The sequence below is a fragment of the Phacochoerus africanus genome, chromosome 15 (assembly GCF_016906955.1).
Source record: "Phacochoerus africanus isolate WHEZ1 chromosome 15, ROS_Pafr_v1, whole genome shotgun sequence".
In the NCBI taxonomy this organism is placed as follows: domain Eukaryota; kingdom Metazoa; phylum Chordata; class Mammalia; order Artiodactyla; family Suidae; genus Phacochoerus; species Phacochoerus africanus.
Window position 1 is genome coordinate 104,063,971 of NC_062558.1, and position 24,885 is coordinate 104,088,855.

General features: G+C 37.6%; 1 protein-coding gene across 1 annotated transcript in view; it reads left to right on the forward strand.

Moving 5' to 3' along the window:
- Window positions 1-24,640, forward strand: part of TNKS2 (tankyrase 2) — a 64,212-nt gene extending 39,572 nt beyond the window's left edge. The window contains exons 14-27 of the mRNA XM_047759861.1: window positions 87-232; window positions 1,699-1,864; window positions 2,622-2,841; window positions 5,583-5,692; window positions 6,956-7,144; window positions 9,173-9,425; window positions 10,828-10,910; window positions 11,965-12,085; window positions 13,834-13,931; window positions 14,733-14,807; window positions 17,533-17,638; window positions 19,219-19,405; window positions 20,837-20,993; window positions 22,291-24,640. Coding sequence (XP_047615817.1) covers window positions 87-232; window positions 1,699-1,864; window positions 2,622-2,841; window positions 5,583-5,692; window positions 6,956-7,144; window positions 9,173-9,425; window positions 10,828-10,910; window positions 11,965-12,085; window positions 13,834-13,931; window positions 14,733-14,807; window positions 17,533-17,638; window positions 19,219-19,405; window positions 20,837-20,993; window positions 22,291-22,353 — 1,974 coding nt within the window. The 3' untranslated portion in view covers window positions 22,354-24,640. The remainder of the gene's footprint in view (window positions 1-86; window positions 233-1,698; window positions 1,865-2,621; window positions 2,842-5,582; window positions 5,693-6,955; window positions 7,145-9,172; window positions 9,426-10,827; window positions 10,911-11,964; window positions 12,086-13,833; window positions 13,932-14,732; window positions 14,808-17,532; window positions 17,639-19,218; window positions 19,406-20,836; window positions 20,994-22,290) is intronic.
- The last annotated feature ends 245 nt before the right edge of the window (window positions 24,641-24,885 follow it).

Sequence of the window (24,885 nt, forward strand, 5' to 3'; positions counted from 1 at the left end):
TCAGGCATTTGAAATTTCTACTAGGTAAAGGAAAATAAGAAATCAGAGTGTGCAGCATCATGTGTATACTGTGTTTCATCCTGTAGAAATTGTGTACTGTTCAGAGTGTCAACTGCAGAGACATTGAAGGGCGTCAGTCCACACCACTCCATTTTGCAGCGGGCTACAATCGGGTGTCTGTGGTGGAGTATCTTCTGCAACATGGAGCTGATGTGCACGCTAAAGATAAAGGGCAAGTACTAACGATCGTCATGGCCTTGCTGACCCTTTATCAGACCATTTAAGGAAAATCTGAAAATGTTGTTAATGACAGTTGGTAGCTCTTTTATTTTCAGAGAAGTTTGTTTCCTAAAGTGGCTTAAATAGAACTTCTTCATTTCAGTTATGATTTTATGATAATTAGCATTTTTACGAAGACTTCTTGGTTGCATAATACCTTTTTATAATGGCTAAGGAGATTCAGCATTAGTGTATACTGATTTTTAATGTAGTAGTTTAATCAGTTTGCAGTGGATACTTGAGATTTTCCAGTTTATCTTAAAATTTTTTTTAAATATGTGATTCTCAATTCTAGATATTGAATATATAGATATTATATTCTCTGCAGTGTTTTGTTTTTTGTTTGTTTGTTTGTTTGTTTTTGGCTGTGCCTGTGGCATGAAGAAGTTCCCGAGCCAAGGATTGAACCTGAGCCACATCAGTGACAATGCTGGATCCTTAACCTCTAGGCCAAGGAACTCCCTCTGAAATTTTTTTTTTTCTTTTTACAGCCACACTTGGAGCTCAGCAGTTAATGAACCTAACTAGTATCCATGAGGATGCAGGTTCGATCCCTGGCCTTGCTCAATGGGTTAAGGATCTGGCGTTGCTCTGAGCTGTGACATAGGTTGTAGATGAGGCTCAGATCCTGTGTTGCTGTGGCTGAGGTGTAGGCTGGCAGCTATAGCTCCAATTTGACCCCTAGCCTGGGAACCACCACATGCCACTGGTGAGGCCCTGAAAAGACAAAAAAAAAAAAAAGAATACAGCCACACCCGTGGCATGTGGAAGTTCCCAGGCTAGGGGTTGAATTAGAGCTGCTGCTCCTGGCCTGTGCCACAGCCACAGCAACTCTGGATCCTTAAGCCGATGAGTAAGGCCAGGGATCAAATGTGCATCCTCATAGACTCTATGTAGAGTTCTTAACCCCCTGAGCCACAATGGAAACTCCTCTGCAATTTTAAATATTTTTAAAATTTCTTTCCTGCCTTTTCCTGCAAAGTTAATTCCATTTCTGCTTTAGATAAATGTTTTGGGTTCTATAAAATACAATCAGGAGTTCCCATCGTGGCACAGTGGTTAACGAATCTGACTAGGAACCATGAGGTTGCAGGTTCGGTCCCTGGCCTCACTCAGTGGGTTAAGGATCCAGCGTTACCGTGAGCTGTGGTGTAGGTTGCAGATGCGGCCCAGATCCTGAGTTGCTGTGACTCTGGAGTAGGCCGGTGGCTACAGCTCCTATTCGACCCCTAGCCCAGGAACCTCCACATGCCGAGAGGGAGCAGGCCTAGAAAAGGCAAAAAGACAAAAATTAATTAATTAATTAATTAAAATACAATCAGGAAAATGCCTTATGCAATTCAAGAAATTTATCAACTAAATGCAATTAAGTTAAAATATATTTTTGTGTTGTGTTACTTATTTAACTTTTCATTTCAGAGGCCTTGTACCTTTACACAATGCGTGTTCTTACGGACATTATGAAGTTGCAGAACTTCTTGTTAAGCATGGAGCAGTAGTTAATGTCGCTGACTTATGGAAATTTACACCCTTACATGAAGCTGCAGCGAAAGGAAAATATGAAATTTGCAAACTTCTGCTCCAGGTATATTTAAGAACTTACTGTGGACAGGATGCATTATGTAGAATATGTTTATGGTATTTCAATACCTCTGATGTAAACTTAAACCAGTAAGGGGGTAAGAATCAAAGTTAGCCAATTCTGTACCTAGATTTCAGAATAAATATGAATACTCTAAGCCAGGTCTTTTATTTTGGGGAAGGTTTTTTTTTTTTGGCCCCCACAGCATATGGAGTTCCTGGGCCAGAGATCAGATCTGAGCCACAGTTGTGACCTATGCTACAGCTGCAGCAATACCAGATCCTTTAGCCCACTGTGCCAGGCTGGGGATTGAACTGCGTCTTGGCACGGCAGAGATGCTGCCAATCCTTTTGCACCACATTAGGAACTCCTGTAAGCCAGATTTTTTTTTTTTTTAAGCACTAATGAAATCAGTAGTACACTGATCGATCTATACTGGCACCATGTAGATATTTTACAGTAAAAAGAAGTGTAGTTAAATTTATACTTTGTACAAACATTGAAATATGGTTGTAAAATCTAAAAATAGCATGTGCAAAAGGTAATTTCTAATAAAATACTACCTTGTTTTGAATGTAGTTTAAAGTTTTGACTATATTATTATAATTTTTTGCTTATTAAACTAAACATGAATAACAGTCACATTAATCTTTAAGGTGGAATCTCTGTTTAAAATATGGTATGGTTACATTGACTGTTTTCTCATTGACCAAGGGCAAAATTAAGCCAGTTCCCTCCTTTATGTTTTTCACATGCCCAGCATGGGGCAGACCCCACAAAGAAAAACAGGGATGGAAATACTCCTTTGGATCTTGTTAAAGACGGAGATACAGATATCCAAGATCTACTTAGGGGAGATGCAGCTTTGTTGGATGCTGCCAAGAAGGGTTGTTTAGCCAGAGTAAAGAAGTTGTCTTCACCAGATAATGTAAATTGCCGTGATACCCAAGGCCGACATTCGACACCTTTACATTTAGCGGGTAAGTCAGTGCAGTGTCACAGACTGAGGCTGGTGACATCTATGCTTTATTTTACCTGAGTAAAATGCTTCCTCTAAGTAAACTTGAATGATTCAAATCAAATATCCTCTAATACCACCATTATACTCTAGTACTAGCATGTTATATTTAGTAAGAACAGTTGAAAGAGGCTCTGCCAGTCTCTGTGTTTTGGAACATTTATTCCAGGTAATCATAATATTTGAATCATCTTTGATGAGTGTGTTTTGTCTCTTTTTTTTTTTTGCCATTTCTTGAACCGCTCCCGCGGCATATGGAGGTTCCCAGGCTAGGGGTCGAAACGGAGCTGTAGCCACCAGCCTACGCCAGAGCCACAGCAATGTGGGATCCAAGCCACATCTGTGACCCACACCACAGCTCATGGCAACGCCGGATCCTTAACCCACCGAGCAAGGCCAGGGACCGAACCCGAAACCTCATGGTTCCTAGTCGGATTCGTTAACCACTGCGCCACGACGGGAACTCCTGATGAGTGTGTTTTGCCTACAGAAACTAAAAATATGCTTGCTTGAGCTGGTCTTCCTCTTGGGAAGCTTTCCATTCTTCTGATGATAGCTGTTAGGCACAAGCCAAGACTTTTCAGAAGTTACATAAACCTCTTGCCAAATTATTTGTTGTATTAGTTTGTTAGGCCTGCCTTAAATTACCACAGACTAGATGGCTTAAACAACAGAAATGAATTTTCTCACAGTTCTAGAGATGTTGGCAAGGATTGGTTTCTCCTGAGGTCTCTCTTCCTGGCTTGCAGGTGGCCACCTGCTCCCTGTGTCCTCACGTGGCCTTTTCTCTACACACTATATAGGCGCGTACTGGTGTCTCTCTGTCCTAAAAATCTTCCTTTTATAAAGACAACAGTGAGTTTGGAATACAGCTGACCCTAATAGCCTTGCATTTAGCTTAATTACCCCTTTGAAGGCCTTACCTCCAAACACAGTCACATTCTCAGCTACTAGTGCTTAGGGCTTCAACATAGGAAATTTGCTGAATGCAGTTGCGTACATGACATTTGTTCTGTTTTCACTCACAAAATTGTCATAGTGTATGTCTTCCTTGCAGGTAGGCGTATTGTGATTTCAGTACAACTTTTTCAGCTGCATTGATGATACTAGGGAATGGGCCATTAAAATCACTGAGCTGCAGCTAATACTTAAGTGGAGTTGCAATATAGGCACATTTGACTCATACAATTTTATCTAAATACACATGGTTTAAAAAGAGAAAGGGGGAGTTCCCACTGTGGCATGGTAAGTTACGGACCTGGCATTGCTGCAGCTGTGGTGTAGGTCACAGCTGAGGCTCAGATTTCATCCTTGGCTCAGGAACTTAAATGTGCTGCAGGTTCTACCCTTTTGTGAAGTGTGGGAGACTGAAGTATACGCTTCTTACAGTTCCTTTTTAGTCTCCCACTGCACCTAGTGTTTAAGAAATTGTTTTAGTATATGTGGTTTTTATCTTTAAAGTATGACCCCGTGTAAGTTGGGACCCCTCTGTTCAGGGGAAAGAATTACTCCATCTATGTGTCTTTTTGAGCATTTTGGAAGTGATGAGCCACAAATACTAACAAGGTGAGAAAAAGCTTTTCTCCTTCACTGGCAATCAGGAGTTTCTAGTCTATGTAAGACAAGATGTGGCCTGACCTCTGATTTGAATTGTACTGTCCATATTTATTTATATTGACTTCACGTATCTTTATGGTAGCTTATCTAGAACATTTAAAGTTTCAAGTGATTTCTGGTTTTATGTTGGCAAAGTTAAGTTCCAGATTTGCTTTTTACACTATGATTATATGTCGGATAAAATCTAAGTACTTGACCCATGAACATATACTAAGATAGCTGACCATTGCTAAGATGACAACTGGAGAGTTATGGTACATTGTATTTTATTTTCAATGATTTTTATTTTTTCCATTATAATTGGTTTACAGTGGTCTGTCAGTTTTCTACTGCACAGCAGAGTGACCCAGTCTCTCTCTCTCTCTCTCTCTCTCTCTCTCTCTCTCTCATACACACACACACACACATTCTTTTTCTCACATTATCCTCCATCATGTTCCATCACAAGTGACTAGTTATATAGTACCCTGTGCTATACAAAGTGGTACATTTTACTAAGTTTTACTTCATGGTTTTAGCAGCAATAGGTTCTGCTGCCAGACTTGTAGAAATGTGTACCCCTATGTTCTCTCCAGCAAAAAGCATGTCCTACATTGTAGCCTCCTGGGAAAATGGGACCCTGAGACCCACACTGGTGTGTTGTCTTCTGCTCTGCCAGCCACTTGTGTTCCTAAGTTGACTTTTATATGATTGGATGCCTTTTGCTTGCAGCCTTGAGACCATGTACCTGAGTTCAGGAAGTTGTGTATACAGCAACCATGAAGGCAGGGACTTTGGTAAGAAGGTTTTAAAAGGAAAGATTTAAGTAAATCACTTAATATAACTATTGAGTCTCTAAAACAAATGGGTATCATCACTCAAAGCTCCCAGTTCTTGGGAGTTTTCTGGTGGCCTGGCAGTTAAGGATCAGGCATTATCACTGTTGTGGCTCAGGTTGGATCCCTGGCCCAGGAATTTGTATATGCCACAGGCACATGGCCAAAAAAAAAAAAAAAAAAGCCTACTCTTATTATATAAGTATATACATATATGTAACTACTTTTTATACTAACAAGTGAAAGTAATTTTACTTCTTTTCTAAATTAGCTGGTTATAATAATTTAGAAGTTGCAGAATATCTGCTACAACATGGAGCTGATGTGAATGCTCAAGACAAAGGAGGACTTATTCCTTTACACAATGCAGCATCTTATGGGGTAAGTTCTTTTGTGTTACTTTTAAAAATCTGAAATTTTCAAAGTCATAATTGCCATTCAAAGGGAATTAAGGTTGACTTTCTCATTTTACAGAGAAGTAAATAAGAGAGCTAAAGAAGTTAACTTTCACGTTTCAATTCTGAATCTATTATAGCTCTTAGCACAGGTCTGAGTGCACACAGTGAGTCCAACCAAACCGAAATAGAAATGTTAGAGTTTGGAGCAGAGAAAGGTGTATTCCAGGGCCATGCAGGAAGACTGGTGGCTCATGGCCCCAGAATATCCCAAATTTCCCAAACCAAAATTGCAAAGCATTTTTAAAGGCAAGGCGAGGGAGGGGCATTGTTGGTTGCTGCAGATGTCTTGGTGCAGAAGTCCTTTGTTCTTGTAGCTGTCTGGAGAGGGTCCTATAAACCTCCAAGAAGCAGAGGATATGGGGGAAGGGGCTGCCCCAGGAAGGCCTCATGGGTTCCTGCTCCTTTGCATAGAAATGCAGTATGTTTTGTCTTTTGTCACTGCGGTCTTTAGCACATACCTCATATTTTCAGTGAGATGTTGGTGATCTTGTTTATTTGTTAGGGCCCAGAAAAACCCACTAGAATTCATACAGATCTTTAGAGATCAGATTTGTTGTTTTGCTTTTTAATAACTTTCAATGTTAGTCATCAGTATTGACCATTTTCAAATGAATAATTGAGGAAGGTTGCTACTTATAACAAATAAATGAGAAATTATTAAGATCCTAGGAGTTCCCGTTGTGGCTCTGGTTAACGAATCCAACTAGGAACCATGAGGTTATGGGTTTGATCCCTAGCCTCTCTCAGTGGGTTAAGGATCTGGCATTGCCGTGAGCTGTGGTGTAGGTCGCAGACGCGGCTCGGATCCCACGTTGCTCTGACTGTGGCGTAGGCCGGCAGCTACAGCTCCAATTAGATCCCTAGCCTGGGAACCTCCATGTGCCAAGGGAGTGGCTCTAGAAAAGGCAAAAAGACCAAAAAAAAAAAAAAAGATCCTATTAGTTTAGTTCCCTCCTCTGTAGAATTCTTAACTATTTTCTAGTTTCTCAAGTTATTAAAATGTCTACTGTAATTTTTAATTAACTGCCCATAAGTTAGGGTGATGAGTTTTTCATTTCTTAAGTGAGTTTGAAACCATGGGGGGAAAAAAAAAAATATATATATATATATATATAACTAGTTTCTTTTTAAGAACTAAAGTGTGATAAAATATATCAGACTGTAACAGGAGTGTTTTCTTTTACAGCATGTAGATGTAGCAGCTTTACTAATAAAGTATAACGCATGTGTCAATGCTACGGACAAGTGGGCTTTCACACCTTTGCACGAAGCAGCCCAAAAGGGACGAACACAGCTTTGTGCTTTATTGTTGGCCCATGGAGCTGATCCTACTCTTAAAAATCAAGAAGGACAAACACCTTTAGATTTAGTTTCAGTAAGTGATGGACTCTGAAAAAATCTCAGTGCTTTCCTGACTTTTTAAAATTCACTTGGTATGTACAAAATGTCTTTACAGTGAATGTGGCAAAATCTGGTCTTTAGCCTAATTTAAATTTAGGACCTCTTTGGTAAGTAAATAAGTAAGTAAGAGTAGAAGTATCCCTTAGTTATTGTATGCTGAGTATTTTTAGAAGTGGGAAGAGAAGAATAAGATATAGATGTTTACATCAGTTGGGAAACAAAACAGGCAAGGCCCTCAGTGAATGCCATTACAGTGCATAGGGCACAGAGTACATCCCTGTGGGTCCTTAGGAACTTCCCCAACTAGAAACATTGCCCTCAGGGTGCAGTCACAAAGCCTGCCTCAACAGAGACTTTCTTCCCTCCAAACAATGTCTCATCCCAAAGATTTTGTTGGAAAACTGTTCATGAAACAAATTTGTTCCTCCACTTTTCCATGGGAAGTCCTTTTTTTCCTTCCTCTCCCAAGGAAGCTCCTGGAGGTATCTCCATTGTGGCCTCCACCCATCCTTTGGCCTCTGTGATTCAGGTGCCTGTCTTGCCTCTGCCAGTGAGGACATTGACCCAGAACAGTGGAGGGAAGAAGAAATTCTTCTTGAGGTGGAAAGGAAGGGGAGTCTCTCCTGCAGACCCCTTTCTACTGAGAGTGCAATTCCACTGTTGCAATTACATTGAGGGATTACATTGAGCGCCTGACCTAGTTGGGGTTGAATAGAATTTTCTCAGCAGGTTGACACCCAACCATATTTGCAACATTATTTCTTCAGGGAAATGTCCTTCCAGTTCCAAACTGCTTTAGAAGTGAACTTTTCTAATTCATTCTGTGAATATGTTAGTCCACCAGATATAATTAAGTGACATTGAAACAGGGTATTGTAGAGAACATGCATGGGCTTTAAAGTCAAACAGACTTGCCTTAGAATTCCAGCTCTACCACTTAGCTTGCAAATTGCCTAACCTCTAAACCTCAAATTATCTAATCTATAAATGGGGATAAAATGTATCTGGTTAATCTGGTAATAAAACAAGGTGGTATACTTAAAGTTCCTGGTATGGTATCAGGTACATAAAAGCATCCAATAAATTGTGCTAATATTATTTTTGAGTGCTATATGCCAACTCAGTGTCATGGGAGTCCTCAGATTCAGGGGAAGAAAAAGATGAGGATTAAAAAGGTATAAATGATTAGCCATAAAAACAAGTACTGATTTACATCTTGCTAGATGTTAACTACTTAGTGTCTTAATTGAGCATTGTAAAAGAGTACTATTTGTCACTAATTAAACAAACTAATATACCAATAAATTTGGGTTTTTTTTTTTCCCATTCTTGCAGATTTGATTAAAATGATTATCTTTGTTCCCTGCCCTTCGAAATGTTCAATTTTGAGGGACAAATATATATTGCTGGATATTTTCCAAAAAATATAAAGTTATTTTGTTTGCTAAAGTTCTGTGTAGATTGAATTACTTCTTCAGAATGATTGCCTTTAAAAGTTTGGGTTTTTTAAATTTTTTATTATTTTTATTTTTTTAATTGTTATTTCCCCAATACAGTTTTTTTATCTACTCTACAGCATGGTGACCCAGTTACACATACATGTACACATTCATATTATCATGCTCCATCATAAGTGTCTAGACATAGTTCCCGGTGCTACACAGCAGGATCTCATTGCTAATCCATCTTGCCTTTTAAAATTTATATAATTCATTTTAGTGCTTTTCAATCATGGTATCTTAGGATTTTTTTTTTCTTGCTTTGTTACTTTTAACTGTTCTATTTTGTATGTCGTGGAATAGATTTCTGTATTGTTTTATGTTTAATAACAGTTTAGCTGAATAGCACTTAATTTGGTTCACATTTTCAAATAACTTCATGTAACAAGCAATACTAGTGTAAATCTGCTGGATTTTTGTCATATTTTTTAATGTTATATGGGGTATAGTAGAATTTTTAAACTAGCTTATTGCAGATTTCATCTCTCTGACATGTACCCTAGGCAGATGATGTCAGCGCTCTCCTGACAGCAGCCATGCCTCCTTCTGCTCTGCCTTCGTGTTATAAACCTCAAGTGCTCAATGGAGTGAGAAGTCCAGGGGCCACTGCAGATGCTCTATCTTCAGGTCCATCCAGCCCATCAAGCCTTTCTGCAGCCAGCAGTCTTGACAACTTATCTGGGAGTTTTTCTGAACTGTCTTCAGTAGTTAGTTCAAGTGGAACAGAGGGAGCTTCCAGTTTGGAGAAAAAGGAAGGTGAGTCATTCAGCCAAAATAATTAGTATTATAGCAAAAAAGTCAATTTTTTATCCTTAAATACAGCTGTCAGTATCAGATTAATTACCATAGCCAAAAAGTTTTAGTCTTTTATTGTTTTCTTCACATTATTATTAGAATTCTTTTTTCTTTTTTTTTTTGCTTTTTTTGGGCCATACCTGTGGCACGTGGAGGTGGGAACTTGGGGTCTAATTGGAGCTGTTGCTGCTGGCCTCCTCCACAGCCACAGCCACAGCCACGCCAGATCCGAGCCGCGACTGCGACCTATACCACAGCTCGCAGCAACTCTGGATCTTTTAACCCACTGAGCGAGGCCAGGGATCGAACCCGCAACCTCATGGTTCCTAGTCGGATTCATTTCCACTGCACCTCACACATGGGAACTCCCTAGAATTCCTAATGAAATTTCTCCCTTTAAGTTGAGACTTGATGAGTGTTCTGTTGCTAACCTGCTCTGTAGATGTAATAAATAGGCATTTTGGAAGGTATAGAAGTCTTTTTTGGTTGAGTAGTTATGCCTTTATTTATCTCTTCCAGTGTGTTATTATAGAATTATGAAATATTTTTAACCCCACATCAAAATATCTAATTTTGGATATTGCTTTTTTTTTTCCTGGCAGGCCCACAGCACGTGGAAGGTCTTAGGCCAGTCTCTGTAAAGCTGTTCCCTTTACCTTTTGCCTGTTAAAATTCATCTCACTCTTGTGGAACATGTTTTCATAAACCTTTTTTGTAAAGTAGCTTTACATCCTCAAAGATAGGGAAACTTTGTTTTTTTAATTAAGATATGATTGACATAACATTGTTAATCTATGTGAAAACTTATTTTAAAGATACAGTTAAAAATACAAATTTTGGAGTTCCTGTCATGGTGCAGTGGTTAATGAATCCAACTAGGAACCATGAAGTTGCAGGTTCGGTCCCTGGCCTTGCTCAGTGGGTTAAAGGATCCGGCGTTGCCGTGAGCTGTGGTGTAGGTTGCAGTTTCAGCTCAGATCCCGCGTTGCTATGGCCGTGGTGTGTAGGCCAAAGGCTACAGCTCCAGTTAGACCCCTAGCCTGGGAACCTCCATATGCCACGGAAGCGGCCCTAGAAAAGGCAAAAAGACCAAAAAATATATATATACAAATTTTTTAAAAGACTAGATTTCTTTGTAACATGCAAGTGCCCCCATTGGTTAACTCTTTTAATGATGTGGAAACTTTAGTTTTCTCTGAAATTTTTGATGTTATGTTTAATATTATATCCTGAATGCTATTAATATTTTGTTTCATTTTTACATTTTTCATGCATATAATAATAGTACAAAACTTTGCTTTATAATGTTAATATACATTATTCTGATATGGAAATTCTGTGTTCTGATTGTTTTATTTTCTAGTGCCAGGAGTAGATTTTAGCATAACTCAGTTTGTAAGGAATCTTGGGCTTGAACACCTAATGGATATATTTGAGAGAGAACAGGTAAATAACATGAATTGTTTTGCTTGGTTTGGTGTTTTTTGGAACCTCAAAAGGAAAATAGGCATACTTAAAATGCTCTGAACCATTCAGCCTATTGGTGAGGAGGGTGTTTGTTTTTTTTTTTAAGCCTGGAAATCAGTCACTCTTCTAATTTGGCTTGATCTTACAGTATTTGTTTAGTTTATTAGCACCTAAAAATTGATTCTCATGTTGTAACAGTAAAATAGCTTTCTTGAATTTGAAAATATTTAGCTTATTCAGTTCTTAAAAGTGAGTTCTTGAGCTCAATTTGTTCAGTTCGCTTGTGTCAGTCACTAGCCACTCTAAGCCTAAGACTTTGCTAGCCACTGTGAGGAGGCATATAGATAGACCAACTGTGTATCTGGGCTTTTCTAGAACAGCCCCAATTTAAAGTTTTAAAGTATTCTGACAGAATACATTTACTGATTTTTTTTTTTTAATTTTTGAAAATATAATTACTATAGACTCAAACCCCAAAGGAACTTTTGATCTAGTTATAGAGCTATAGCAAGAACATATGAAGATTTAAGTGTTTGGCTTAGAAATTAGAAATTCAAAGAAAGGAAATCTTAATTGCCGAGGATTTTTTAAATGTCTTTAGTCTCACTAAGTGGGAATAATATATTTGAGGTAAAAGGAATAGTTTGAACAGTGCTGCTAAAATATCAATGTAGTTCAGTTTGTAGGAACATTACATTAAGACATTGTATAGTTTGGATGCAGAGTGATGGTGAAAGATGAAATAGTGTGCCTAAATGTGATTAATTTGAAAAAATGTATTTTTGTTTTGTAGTTCATTTCTGTTCAGGTTCTTATGCTGAATGAAAATACTGGTATTTTTGGTAGTTTTTGACTCAGTGTTCTGTTTAATTAGCTGCAGCTTTTCAATTTCAGTTTAATAACTCGTGTGATTTTATTTATAAATTGTTCAAAATAATCTGAAACACATGTATGTCTTAGTACATTGTGAGACCACTAATACATGAATGTCGTCTAAACAAGTCTTCTAAACAGTTTCATCCTCTTTTGTAAGATCACTTTGGATGTATTAGTTGAGATGGGGCATAAAGAACTAAAGGAGATTGGAATCAATGCTTATGGACATAGACACAAGCTAATTAAAGGAGTTGAGAGACTCATCTCTGGACAACAAGGTATCTCATTTTAAATCATTGCTATTATCAGTTTAACAGTTTGCAAAAAGGCAGCCCTCAGCCTACTGAATGATTATTTTAAAATTCATAAGAGTGTATTTAATAAGAAGAGTACTGATTAGAATTCCTAAAACCTGGGAACAAATCCTAAGTATACTACTGTTAGGCTTCCTGAGCTGCTGCCTTTAACTCTGTGAACCTAAGTAAACTTTCTTGGCCATTCAGAAATGTGGACATTGCTTCAGCTCTGAAGTTGTTTCTGTTATTTCCATTCACTTTTGAAGTTATTATAGCTCTAAAACTGTACGGTTCTAAAAGATCTGGAACTTGGATCTCTCTTAACTTATGGTAATGTAATAGGTGATGACTAGGTATTCAAGCCTGCCTATGAAGTAATGTCGTAAATCTCTTTTGTTGTAAATAGTTAAATTCTAAACTGTTGCAGTAAAATTATTGGAAAACAGCAATGTTGCAACTGAGGAAACTTAGTGAAACAACATTGAATAATATTTTTATTTCTCTTGAATGTTGATACTTAAGGAAAATGAAAATTGTGTTTGTTTACCAGTTGTTAACATTTCCTGTATGTAAGGTTCAGGGTATAAAAGGTGAATTGTTTTAGGTGTCATAACCACATTTTAGGTTCACTGTTAAGCTGTGAGAGAGTGATAGACACCAAGGTTAGAAGTATCCTATAATTGAAGACCTGGCTGTACAGCTGGAGTTAAAGATACACTTCCATTAGCAAAAATGAGGGAATTTTTAGGGAAGAATATATGCTAGCCAGGATAGGGCCCATCTCTGGAAGAAGAAAAAAGAGAGCTTTGAAAATTAGGTGGGGAGTTCCTATTGTGGCTCAGCAGTAGCAAACCTGACCACTATCCATGAGGATGTGTGTTCAATCCCCAGCTTTGCTCAGTGGGTTAAGGATCTCATGTTACCATCAGCTGTGGTATAGGTCGCAGACATGGCTCTGATCCCAAGTTGCTATGCTGTGGTATAGGCTGGCAGCTGCAGCTCCAGTTCAACCCCTAGCCTGGGAACTTCCATACGCCATGGGTGCGGCCCTAAAAAGAAAAAAAAAAAAAGAGAGCGAGAAAATCAGGTGGTACAAGCTAAGGAATGCTTTAAACTGGAATTCTAGAAGAGGATTGATTAAAGGTAGATATACTTTACTTGCCTGGGATATACTAGGGCAAAATGTTTAAAATTTGAGATAACCTTTGACATTTCTAGTATAGAAAATAAAATTTTATGAGATAATCTTTATATGATAAAGAGGAGGGAAAACTCATGGCTCCTTAGAATGTTAGTATGAAGAGGAACTAGACCTTCAGTTTTGTACTGACATTGTTGCTCTGCTAGAAAACACATGGATCTGGTAGAAATGCAATTAAAACTGTCTTGAAAGGCTCAGGAAACCATGACAGAGACAAATATGCTGCCCCTGAGTGGCAGAGCTACCAGCTACAATTGGATAGGAACATTCGTTCCTACATGGAGTAGCAACGTTATGGCACAGAATGACTGTGTCTGATCTAGCACATCAGGGTCACTTTCCTACATAAAGTTACCACCTTCCTCATCTTCATTTGAAGGCAGGATTCTATATTATACCCAATATGCTAAGTGGAACCGGTGGCAAGCTTCTGACAGTCACTCACCTTGCTGACGTGGTTATTTTGGGCTGATGCTAATTGGTTTTGTTTACCTTTTTTTTTTTTTTCATTTCCGATTTCATTTGCTAGGTCTTAATCCATACTTAACTCTGAACACCTCTGGAAGTGGAACAATTCTCATAGATCTGTCTCCTGATGATAAAGAGTTTCAGTCTGTGGAGGAAGAGGTAAATACCTTAAATAAATGCTGGTTTAATAGCTAAATTTCCCAGAAGCTTCCAGATCTACTTGAACATTTTGCAGGGTTTTTTAAACTGTCGCTATATTCTGTACCACCTGGAAAGCTTCTGAAATCAGTATTTAAGCTACACCATTTCAGTAAACCTTAATCCTAATAATGTGGTTCAGCATTACAGTTAATACTAACATAGGATTCTGTTGAAGAAATTGCTAATATTCCCTTCCTTCATGAAGGCAGTTGCAAAGCCCAGGATCTTGACAAGACCCAGAACATGTGGATGCTACTTATCCAGGAAATTTTTTTTTTTTTGGCTTTCCCAAAAATTCTTGAATCTGCCAAAATCTTTGAATAGTGTCATGCACTTCAAAGAACACCACACCCTATATGTGTGAGTTGAGCACCAAGATAGACAGTTGACTAAAACTTTATAGAGCTCTAAAGCTCAAGAAATTCCCAACTCTCAACAGAATGCAAATTGTGCTTTATAGGTTTAGTGCACCTATGCACTTGCTTGTTTCTTTTTCTTCCTTTAGTTTGTGTGTATGGTTCTTTCTAGTTTATTGTTTAGTTGAAAGACAGGCTCTTTGAATTGTACCATCTAACAGCTATCTCTAGAAAACAGTATTTGTTTTACAGAACTTACAGAACTCATTCCTTAAACAACAAAAATATTAAAAACTGGTTTTATATTCTCAAAAATAGAATCATGGGTCAAAAATCATGTTCTCTAAATCAGGAAAAACATAAAAGCTAATGCATATATATTTGAAATATTTTTTTCCATCAGATGCAAAGTACAGTCCGAGAGCACAGGGATGGAGGCCATGCAGGTGGAATCTTCAACAGATACAATATTCTCAAGGTAATAAGTTTGTGAAAATAAAGTTTGCTGGGACCATAGTTTTCAAACCCTGAAGCAGAGAATAGAAGGATCTGTGCAGCACAGTAAGTCTTTCACATGGTATCAAAGGATATTTTGGAGAAAGAACATGTCCTTGGAAGTTTAAGATCCTCAAGTCCCTGTACTATTTTCATAAACAGTAATTCAGCCCCTGTGGAACATATTTAAGTTTAAGGGTAAAATTTAACACGAGATAAAAATAAATCCTATAGGTTTAGGACTTTAAATATATAAGCTACTATTAGGGTACTCCATTGTAACAAGGTTGAATTTTTTTTGCTTTTTAGGGCCACATCAGCAGCATATGGAAGGTCCCAGGCTAGGAGTCCAGTCGGAGCTGCAGCTGCTGGCCTATGCCACAGCCACAGCAATGTGGGATCAGAACCGAGTTTGTAACCTAGACCACAGTTCACAGAAGCGCCAGATCCATAACCCACTGAGCAGGGCCAGGGATCAAACCCACATCCTCATGGATACTAATTGGGTTCATTTTCTGATTAGTCACAACAGGAACTCCCACAAAGTTGAAATTTTGTGGCTCATGGGAGGACTCCTACCTTTATAGGTATTTTTTTTTTGTTTTGAACTTATCCTATGTGTGACTATTCCAGGTTTCTGAGAGTCCCCATACATACCACTTTTTTGTAATTTCAGTATATGCCCTCTATACCTTCCATCTTTCCCAAAACAGTCTTTTACAAGTAATTTAAAGAATCAGTGCAGTTCCCATCATGATTCAGTGGTTAACAAATCCAACTAGGAACCATGAGGTTGCTGGTTAGATCCCTGGCCTTACTTAGTGGGTTAAGGTTCTGGAGTTGCCAGTGAGCTGTGATGTAGGTCACAGAAGTGGCTTGGATCCTGCGTTGCTCTGTGGTGTAGGCCGGCGTCTACAGCTCCAATTAGACCCCTAGCCTGGGAAACCTCCATATGCTGCAGGTGCAGCCCTAGAAGAGACAAAAGACCAAAAAAAAAAAAAAGAAAAAGAATCAATCACTCTTCTCAGGACCTTTTCCAACTTTGCTGGGGGTTTTTTGGGAGGGGGGTTGCTATGTAGCAAGCAAAAGTGCATACTCTACTTGAGATGTATAATGGTGTGTGTGTGTGTGTGGCCACAGCCACAGCATATGGAGATTCCCAGGCTAAACTCTGGGTCCAAACTGTTTCTGCGACCTAGACCACAGCTCACGGCAATGCCAGATCCGTAACCCACTGAGCAAGGCCAGGGATCAAACCCACGTCCTCATGGATACTAGTTGGGTTTGTTAACTGCTGCACTGTGACGAGAATTCCAAGATGTATAATGATTTTATATTAACCACATTGATATAGTCTTAATAATCATAAATATGACTTAGAATTAAAAAGTAGCCAATATCTTGCTAATACCTGAAGTTTAACTCAAAAGTTAATAGTATCAAATCTCTCAGCTGCGTTATACTACCATTTCATAATAATATACTATTATGAGTATAGTAATAGATGTTATTTTTTTTGAATCAGCAAATACTTTAAAATATTCATCAGGATTGCTGTGTTCATACTATTAAAAATCAGTTGATTTAAAATGAGTGTACATTATTCAAGTGAGAGGGTCATTATTTTGAGAGCTGTTTTCATTAGTTCATAGCATAGTATGACATAAGAATGACATCTTGGAATTTCTATTCATCAACATATATGTCATAATTTTTAGCAAGACAAATAATTATGCCTACTACAGGGAAATTTCAGTCAAGTCCATATTGTCTGCAAGTAGGAACAAAATGTGTAGATGTTTGTTAAAGGTAAGGGCAAGAGAGAATATGTGTTTGATTTCCAGAGTTACTGAATTTGAAAAAAAAAGTTCTTTCCTTCCTCTTTAAAAGTACGTTAATACAATATTTAATGAATTTTTTATCAATTGCGATTATAAAACTTATTTTTAATTCCTTTTTTTTTTCAACATTAACAAGATCTGTTTATGTCAGTTTTGTTCCTTGATTTTATGGCTGTATGGTACTCTGAGTTAATTTCAACCAAGACTAAAAACCACCAGCTGCCACCAGCTGGTGTTGTCGGACCAGCAGGGGGCTGTAGCACCCTTAAATATAGCTAGGAACCAGTACTAAGATTGTAAATTTCGACCCTGGAAATACTAATGAAACTAGCATCCATCTTTAACTCTCCTCCAGATAAAAATTATAGGACTCGGAGAGATAGGGAAAGGCAGAAGGAGCAGATAGGGACATTGGTGTGTATGTGTTTGGTGTGGCTATTTCAAATGCTTTTAATTAAAAACAGAGATGGTCTTTTGAGCCAGATAAAGCAGTGGGGCAAAGATGCTGTTCTCTTTCTTACACTTCTATACAGAACTCAGCCTGTCTTATTTGGAATTTTTTAGTGATGATACTAAAGTAATGAGAACAGAAGTATTTTAATCAGCTTACAGTTCTCTTGACCTTTATATAAGACTCTATATAGCTTTTTTGCCCTTTGTAGTTTTTGATTTTGAAAATGTAACTATTTTCATCTTTATGGTTGGGCCAAATTTTTTAGCTGACTAAAAATAACACATAATTTGTCTTTCAGAAAAAAAGTTTAGCTTCTTTTCTAGCCATATGGGGCTCATTTTTGGTGAAAATTAACAAGTGGTTAAACAATTATTGTGACCTAAAGATTTTATTTTTCTGGTTTCCGTTTATAGATTCAGAAAGTTTGTAACAAGAAACTGTGGGAAAGATATACTCACAGGAGAAAAGAAGTTTCTGAGGAAAACCACAACCATGCAAATGAAAGAATGCTATTTCATGGTAAGATTCCTCTCCTCTACTGTACCATCATCCTCCTCTACATCTCATTTTTTTTTAATAGAAATTATTTCGGTAGATTTTTACATTTATGTTTATATTTTCAACCTGTTTTGAATTTGTGTATTTTACAATGAATGGTTTATAAATAGGCTATCTTAATGGGAAAAATATAGAATAAGAATGTTGACTATTCATTTTTTCTTTGTATAATAGGTTTTATTATATAGTTACTCTGAAAAAATGGTGCGTTTACTTTTAACTGCTTGATTGAATTAAAATTAAAATCAAAATAAGCTCTGAAAATTGCCTTAGAAGAATGTATACATCCTATTCTGACTTTAAATTATTCTCTAAGTGTCAAGACTGCATTTAACTTCAGTTTAAAAGAGCCATTATCATTGAATCTGAGGAGTTTTCTGAGAACTTTCGTTGAATTGAAAGCACCATTACTTGTCATTCTTGAAATTTCCTGTTTATGTTGCAGGTTGGCAGGTGTTGATTGGTCTTTCAAGTTTATGGCAAAGATGAATGTTAATGTAGTGTTTATCAGGTCTTCAAACACGTTGCTTATAATAGCTCCAATCTGTGCCTTCATTTGCCTTTGATTGCAGAGTAAAGTTTTATAAAACATAGCATTTAAATTTCACAATCCCCTGGTAAAATCGCCATAGCAGACTGAATTGGTATATAATATCTAAATGTTACTTCTCATTCCAAAACCCTAAAAATGATCATGGTAATCTCTTGGCACAGAGCATAATATTTATTTATGTATTGGCTTGATGGTTGTAATGAATGATTTTATTCTATTTTATAAAAAGAAATGGTTTTGGTTTTTCCAAGTTAGTTCAAGTAAGTTATTCTATTCAGCATTTCTGTAAAATGGAATTCAGTGTATTTTCCAGTCTCTGCACTGATCTTAATGAATCTGTTGTTATATTGCATTTTCTACTCACTTCCTCACTCCACTCCCTGGCCCGGTTCCCTTGCTCAGTATCTCCACCCCTTGGTTAAGCTCCTTCTTTTTTTTTTTTTTTTTTTTTTTGCCTTCCATTTTAGAAGTTTTATTGAGAGGTATAGTTGACTTACAAGGTTGTGATAACTTCTGCTCTACAACAAAGTGATTCAGTTATACATATACAAACATTCATTCAATTTCAGATTCTTTTCCTAAGTAGAACACAGAATATTTGGTAGAGTTCTCTGTGCCACAGCAGGTCCCTGTTGACCAGTCATTCCATATACCACAGTGTGCATATGCCAGTCCCAAACTCCCAATCCATCCCTCCCCCTCCCAGGTTAGGCACCTTCTTGACACACATGCAAGGAAGAAGAAGAAAGTCAATATGTAGGGAATGAAGGAACACGCCACATTTGCAGATGGAATCCGGTATTAGCAAGTGATAAAAGGCAGAGAAGTGGATGGATAGGAGAGAAGAGGTATAAAGAAGAGAATGAGCGTGGAAAGATTACTTTGGCCACTTCTAAGCTGCAGCTCCAATTTGCCCCCTGGCATGGGAACTTCCATATGCTACGGGTGCAGCCATGAAAAGAAAAAAATTAATTGTTATCCATTTTAGGGTCTCCCTTTGTGAATGCAATTATCCATAAAGGCTTCGATGAAAGGCATGCCTACATAGGAGGCATGTTTGGAGCTGGGATCTACTTTGCTGAGAACTCTTCCAAAAGCAATCAGTATGTTTATGGAATTGGAGGAGGTACTGGGTGTCCAGTTCACAAAGACAGATCTTGTTACATTTGTCACAGGTAAGAGATCACTTGTTTTCATTTATTTTGATAAGAATCAAATAAGAACTGGTTTTACATTGGAGGCATTTTCAGGGCAAGGCATTGTTTCTGACAACTTTAGATATCCAAGGTAGACATGCTTCGGGTTGCTTTTGGCCCTCTCATCAGTAATAATAGCTAATAATTAAATGATCTGTATAGGCCAAGCACAGTTCAAAGCACTTGGTCTCTTCAGCTTATTTAACCATTAGAACACATGGTGCTTTAAAGAATATGGAATGGAAAATATCACTGGGCATGAAAGAGATTTTATTGTGGCCCTTGAAAATATGAGACTGTGGACTCTTTAAAAAAATCTAGTATTCAGGAGTTAGTAGTTACCCTGGTGGCCTAGTGGTTAATAATCTGGCCTTGTCACTGCTGTGGCTCAGGTTCAGTCCCTGGCCTGGGAACTTCTGCATGCTGCAGGCGTAGCCAAAAAAAAAAACATCCAGTATTCAAATGCTAAAATGTCATTACTTGCTAGACCTAATCATTTCCCGGAAATGCATGAGGGAGTCTCTCTTCCACTGTGGAAGAGTGGAATCCTCAATTTGTGATATTATTACTTTAAAAAGTTATAATAAAAGACAACAGTCCCTTTAGAAAGCACATTATTACCAAGGAACTACTTTGTATTTTTTCCTACTTCTAGTTACCCTAGTCTAACTAAGTTTTTAAAATCATTCAAATAACTTGGCCCTAATTGATAAAACCATCAAGTAAGATTAATTATTGAGAATTATTCTGTAGTTAGGATACTGCTTGTAAAGATTCTAAACAGTAGCCATCAAACATTGCAAGCTCATAATCAACCTAGAGGGCTTGTTAAAACACAAATTCCAAGACCATGCCTCCTGAGTGGTCTGGGGTAGAGCCCTAGAACTTGAATTTCTATCAAGTTCCTAGGTGATGCTTCTGACCTGGATATCCTAGAGCCGTAGTTCTCAGCTTTGACGGCACGTTGGAATAACCCAGGGAGCTTTAAAAACTATTAATGCCAGAGTGTCTGTTGTGGCTTGGTGGGTTAAAACCTGACGTAAGTGTCTGTTAGGATGCAGGTTTGATCCCTGGCCTTGTTCAGTGGGTTAAGGATCTGGCACTGCTGTGAGCTGTGGTGTAGGTCACAGACGCTGCTCCGATCCTGCATTGCTATGGCTGTGATGCAGGCTGGCAGCTGCAGCTCTGATTGGCCCCCTAGCCTGGAAACTTCCATATGCCACAAGTGTGGCTCAAATTTTAAAAACAAAAGAACAAAAAAAACCTACTAAGGCCTGTGTAGATGCCACAGACATGGTGGGGAAAAAAAGTGTTTATATATAAATGCATTAAAAGGCTTATACAGTGTATGTAAGATTGTCATATACTGCTTTTTCTTGAGAAAGTGATTTTCCTTTTTATGTGTTACAGACAGCTGCTCTTTTGCCGGGTAACCTTAGGAAAGTCTTTCCTGCAGTTCAGTGCAATGAAAATGGCACATTCTCCTCCAGGACATCATTCAGTCACTGGTCGACCCAGTGTAAATGGCCTAGCATTAGCTGAATATGTTATTTACAGAGGAGAACAGGTAATTCCATTCTATTTGTTCATCTTCAAAAAGGCTTTAGATATTTAACCTCTTACTAATCTTTTAAATTGACAAAATATATTACCTTAAGAACTGAATTTTAGACTTACAGAAAAGTTGCAAAAATAGTGAAGAGAATTCCTTTATACCCTTTACCCAGATCTTCCACATGTTAACATTTTAGCATTCTCTCATTCTCCTTCTTCATTCTTTCCCTCCTGAGTATGTGTGTACACAGGTTTTTTTTCTGAAATGCTTTGAAGTAAGTTATAGCCATGTTCCTTTACCTTAAATACATCAATGTGTATTTCCTAAAGACAAGAGCATCCTCTTAAAGTTGTTAAAAGTCAGGAAAATACCATTGATATAATTTTTTTTTTTTTTGGTCTTTTTAGGGCCATACGTGTGGCATATATGAACGTTCCAATGCTAGGGGTCAAATCTGAGCTGTAGCCACTGGCCTACCGCTCATGGCAATGCTGGATCTTTAACCCACTGAGCGAGGCCAGGGATCAAACCTGCAGCCTCATAGATGCTAGTCAAGCTGGTTTCCACTGAGCCACGACAGGAACTCCCTGTTGGTATAATATTATATCTAACCTATAGACCTTATTCATATTTTGTCAGCTATACTGGAGGGAGTTTTTTAGCTTTTGTAAAAATATAGTTAATCAAACTCCTATATTTAATAGTTAACTTATGTTGCAAAGAAATGTATAATTCCATCTTGCTCTTAGTTATACAGACCCAGTCAAAAGCATCTCTAGAACAGTGTTCTGAAGTTGGAATATATATCATAATCACCTCAGTTATTGGGAGTTCCTGTTGTGGTTCATAGGGTTAAGAACTCGACTAGTGCCCATGAGGATGTAAGTTTGATCCCTGGGCTTGCTCAGTGGATTAAGGATCCAGTGTTGCCCCAAGCTGCACCATAGGTCACAAATGCAGCTCGAATCCAACGTGACTGTGGCACAGGCCAGCAGCTGCAGCTCCATTTCGACCCCCTAGTCCAGGAACTTCCATATGCCCCACATGCGGCCCTAAAAAGAATAAGGGAAAAGAAGAAAGAATCACCTCAATTATTAAAAACAAACAAACACATATCTAGTACTCATCCTAGAGTTGCTGATTCAAAATCTAAGGGATCGGAATCAAGGAAAGGCTGTTTTGAGAAAATGCCCTTTGATGATTCTGATCCACACCACTAATTTAGAACCTCTTCCCTAAAAATTAAGAATTCTTATAATTATTTCAAAAAAATTGTTTACGAATATTTGAATTAATCTTTCTCTTTCAGGCTTATCCAGAGTATTTAATTACTTACCAGATTGTAAGGCCTGAAGGTATGGTTGATGGATAAATAGTCATTTTAAGAAACTAACACCACCGAACCTAAAATCATCTAAGCAGCTGGTGGCCTTGTAAGTTTTACTCCTTTGCTGAGAAAAATCATCTTGTCCACAAGCCTATGGCAAAAGTATAAAAAATGTGAAAGAGTTTTAGCATTCTGACTTGATAAAGCTTTAATAATGTACAGTGTTTTCTAAATATTTCCTGTTTTTTTCAGCACTTTAACAGATGCCATTCCAGGTTAAACTGGGTTTGTCTGTACTAAATTATAAACAGAGTTAACTTGAATCTTTTATACATTATACATTGATTCTAACAGAAACTGTAATTCCCCTCAACAGAACTCATTTTACTAATAGAGTACTGTGTTCTTTAAAGCACAGCCTTTACACTGAATACAGTTTCATTTGTAAAACTGTAAATAAGAGCTTTTGTACTAGCCCAATATTTATTTACATTGCTTTGTAATATAAATCTACTGTTTAGAACTACAGCGGTTTACAGATTTTTTTCATATGTCCTGCTCATCTGTACTTCATCTTGCATCATCATGATTGAGTGATCTTTTTACATTTGATTCCAGAGGCTATGTTGAGTTGTTAGCAGAGACATTGTCAGTTGGGAAAGACTGATTTATCAGATTTAATTTTCTAGTGGAAGCATATATCTCTTATTAGAAGTCTTTCCTATTTAACAGCTTGTTTCATGAATACTCTGGGAGTTTAATTTGTGATAATTTTTTATGTAAAACACACATTCCAAAGAGCTCTAACTATCATGGTCGTGATTACTAAAGACACTTTTTTACTGGCCTCAAACTCTGGGTCGCACATTGGAAAATTTTTCTCACATCATTTTGGGAAAATTAGAGCAAGTTCTTCTATTTTTTAGAGAGGCTAAATCCTGCCACTCAGCAATTATAGTATTCTCTTCATGGAATGTAAATAAGACATTGAATTTCAGAGGTGAGAAGGGTAATCCTGAAATTTTTCTAAACTGTTCCTTAAATCTAAAGAGAAAAAAAATAGCAAATGGGAGTGGGTAGTTTTTTCTCCTAAGTATTTTTTTCCTGTTCTTTTTCTTCATCCTTACTCTTATAGCCAGTCTATACACCATAGGTAAGCTCAGCCCAAAACCATGAAATATAGGTGTCCCAGTTCTCTCTTGGCCTCCTGAATGGGCAGGAGCAGTGAGATGGGTGCTTCTGCTCCTGGGTTGCCTCCTTAGGACGTTATGCCCGATTAGAAATATGCTTTGCTTGTGTACCACCTGGTGACCAGGCTTGTTTGGCAGCTGTAGAGGGGAATACTGTCCCATTAAATGCCATTCCTGTTTTTTAACGTAAAGCTATCTTTTCCATGAAATATGCTAAAGCATCTTGGTACTGAGACATGAGTTACAGCTTGGCAGTCTATTGACACTATTTCCCTCAGAAGTCAAGGCAAGATTGTTAACTATTTAAATCTTTGTTAATGAAGATGTTCTCCTTCACTCTCTGTGCCAGTGCACATTTGTTTTTTACATTTTGTTCAAACTAAATTAACTGGGCCTCCGCAGTAACTTGTACATAAAGTGCTAGAAAATCATGTTTCTTGTCTTGAGTAAGAGTTAATCACAGTAAATGCATATCTGGAGTTGTTCCTATGATGTAAATTGTGATCATTATTTAAGAGGTCAATTCCTGATCATGAAGTGCTTTTATATGACTCTCTATTAATTGCAAATACGATCCTAAAGTCATTTCTTGGAGTACAAGTGGAGTATGCCAAATTTTATATAATTTTTCAGATTCTGGAAGCTTCCAGGTTTTATAACTAGAAGATAATGAGATGCATTAATGGACTTAATATTTACGTATTTTATCTCTCAACATTTAGCCCATATTATTCACTATATGAGTGAATCTGGAATTATCATGTAAAATCATGTGGTCTTTGAGTTTATGATATTGCAGCCTATGTTGTTTCATCTGATCCACTGCTTAATTAGTGTGTTGTTTTTCTATGAATGATTATACTGTGGGTAATATGTTAGCATGGCAATATTTCAGATAGCTTTTTGTTTGTTAGGAGCTTGAGGGATTTGGGGGGGCTGGGGATTTCTTTGAAGATTTTGCATGAAATATCTTGCTTTATAATGATGAAATTGTTTTTTCTTTTGTCTTGTGATTTTTTTTTTTTTTGGAAGGGATTTAACTTTTTGTGTGAGTAGTACTATAATACCCATCTTGAGTGTCTTACTTGTACTGTATCACATTCCATACCCTCATTTAATTCTTAATAAACTATTCACTTGTTTTTCTGGGTAGCGTGGTCTTTATTAATTCTTAATAAACTATTCACTTGTTTTTCTGGGTAGCATAGTTGTGCTGTGGGTAGCATAGTATAAAAATGTTGAATGGTCTTTGGGGGAATGGATTTAGATTACAATAAACCACACTTGCAGGAAAACAAGGTAGTTCTCAGTCTAATAGTGGAAAAGACTGCAGTTTAAAAGTTTGAAATAGGAGTTCCCTTCATGGCTCAGCCATAACGAACCCAAC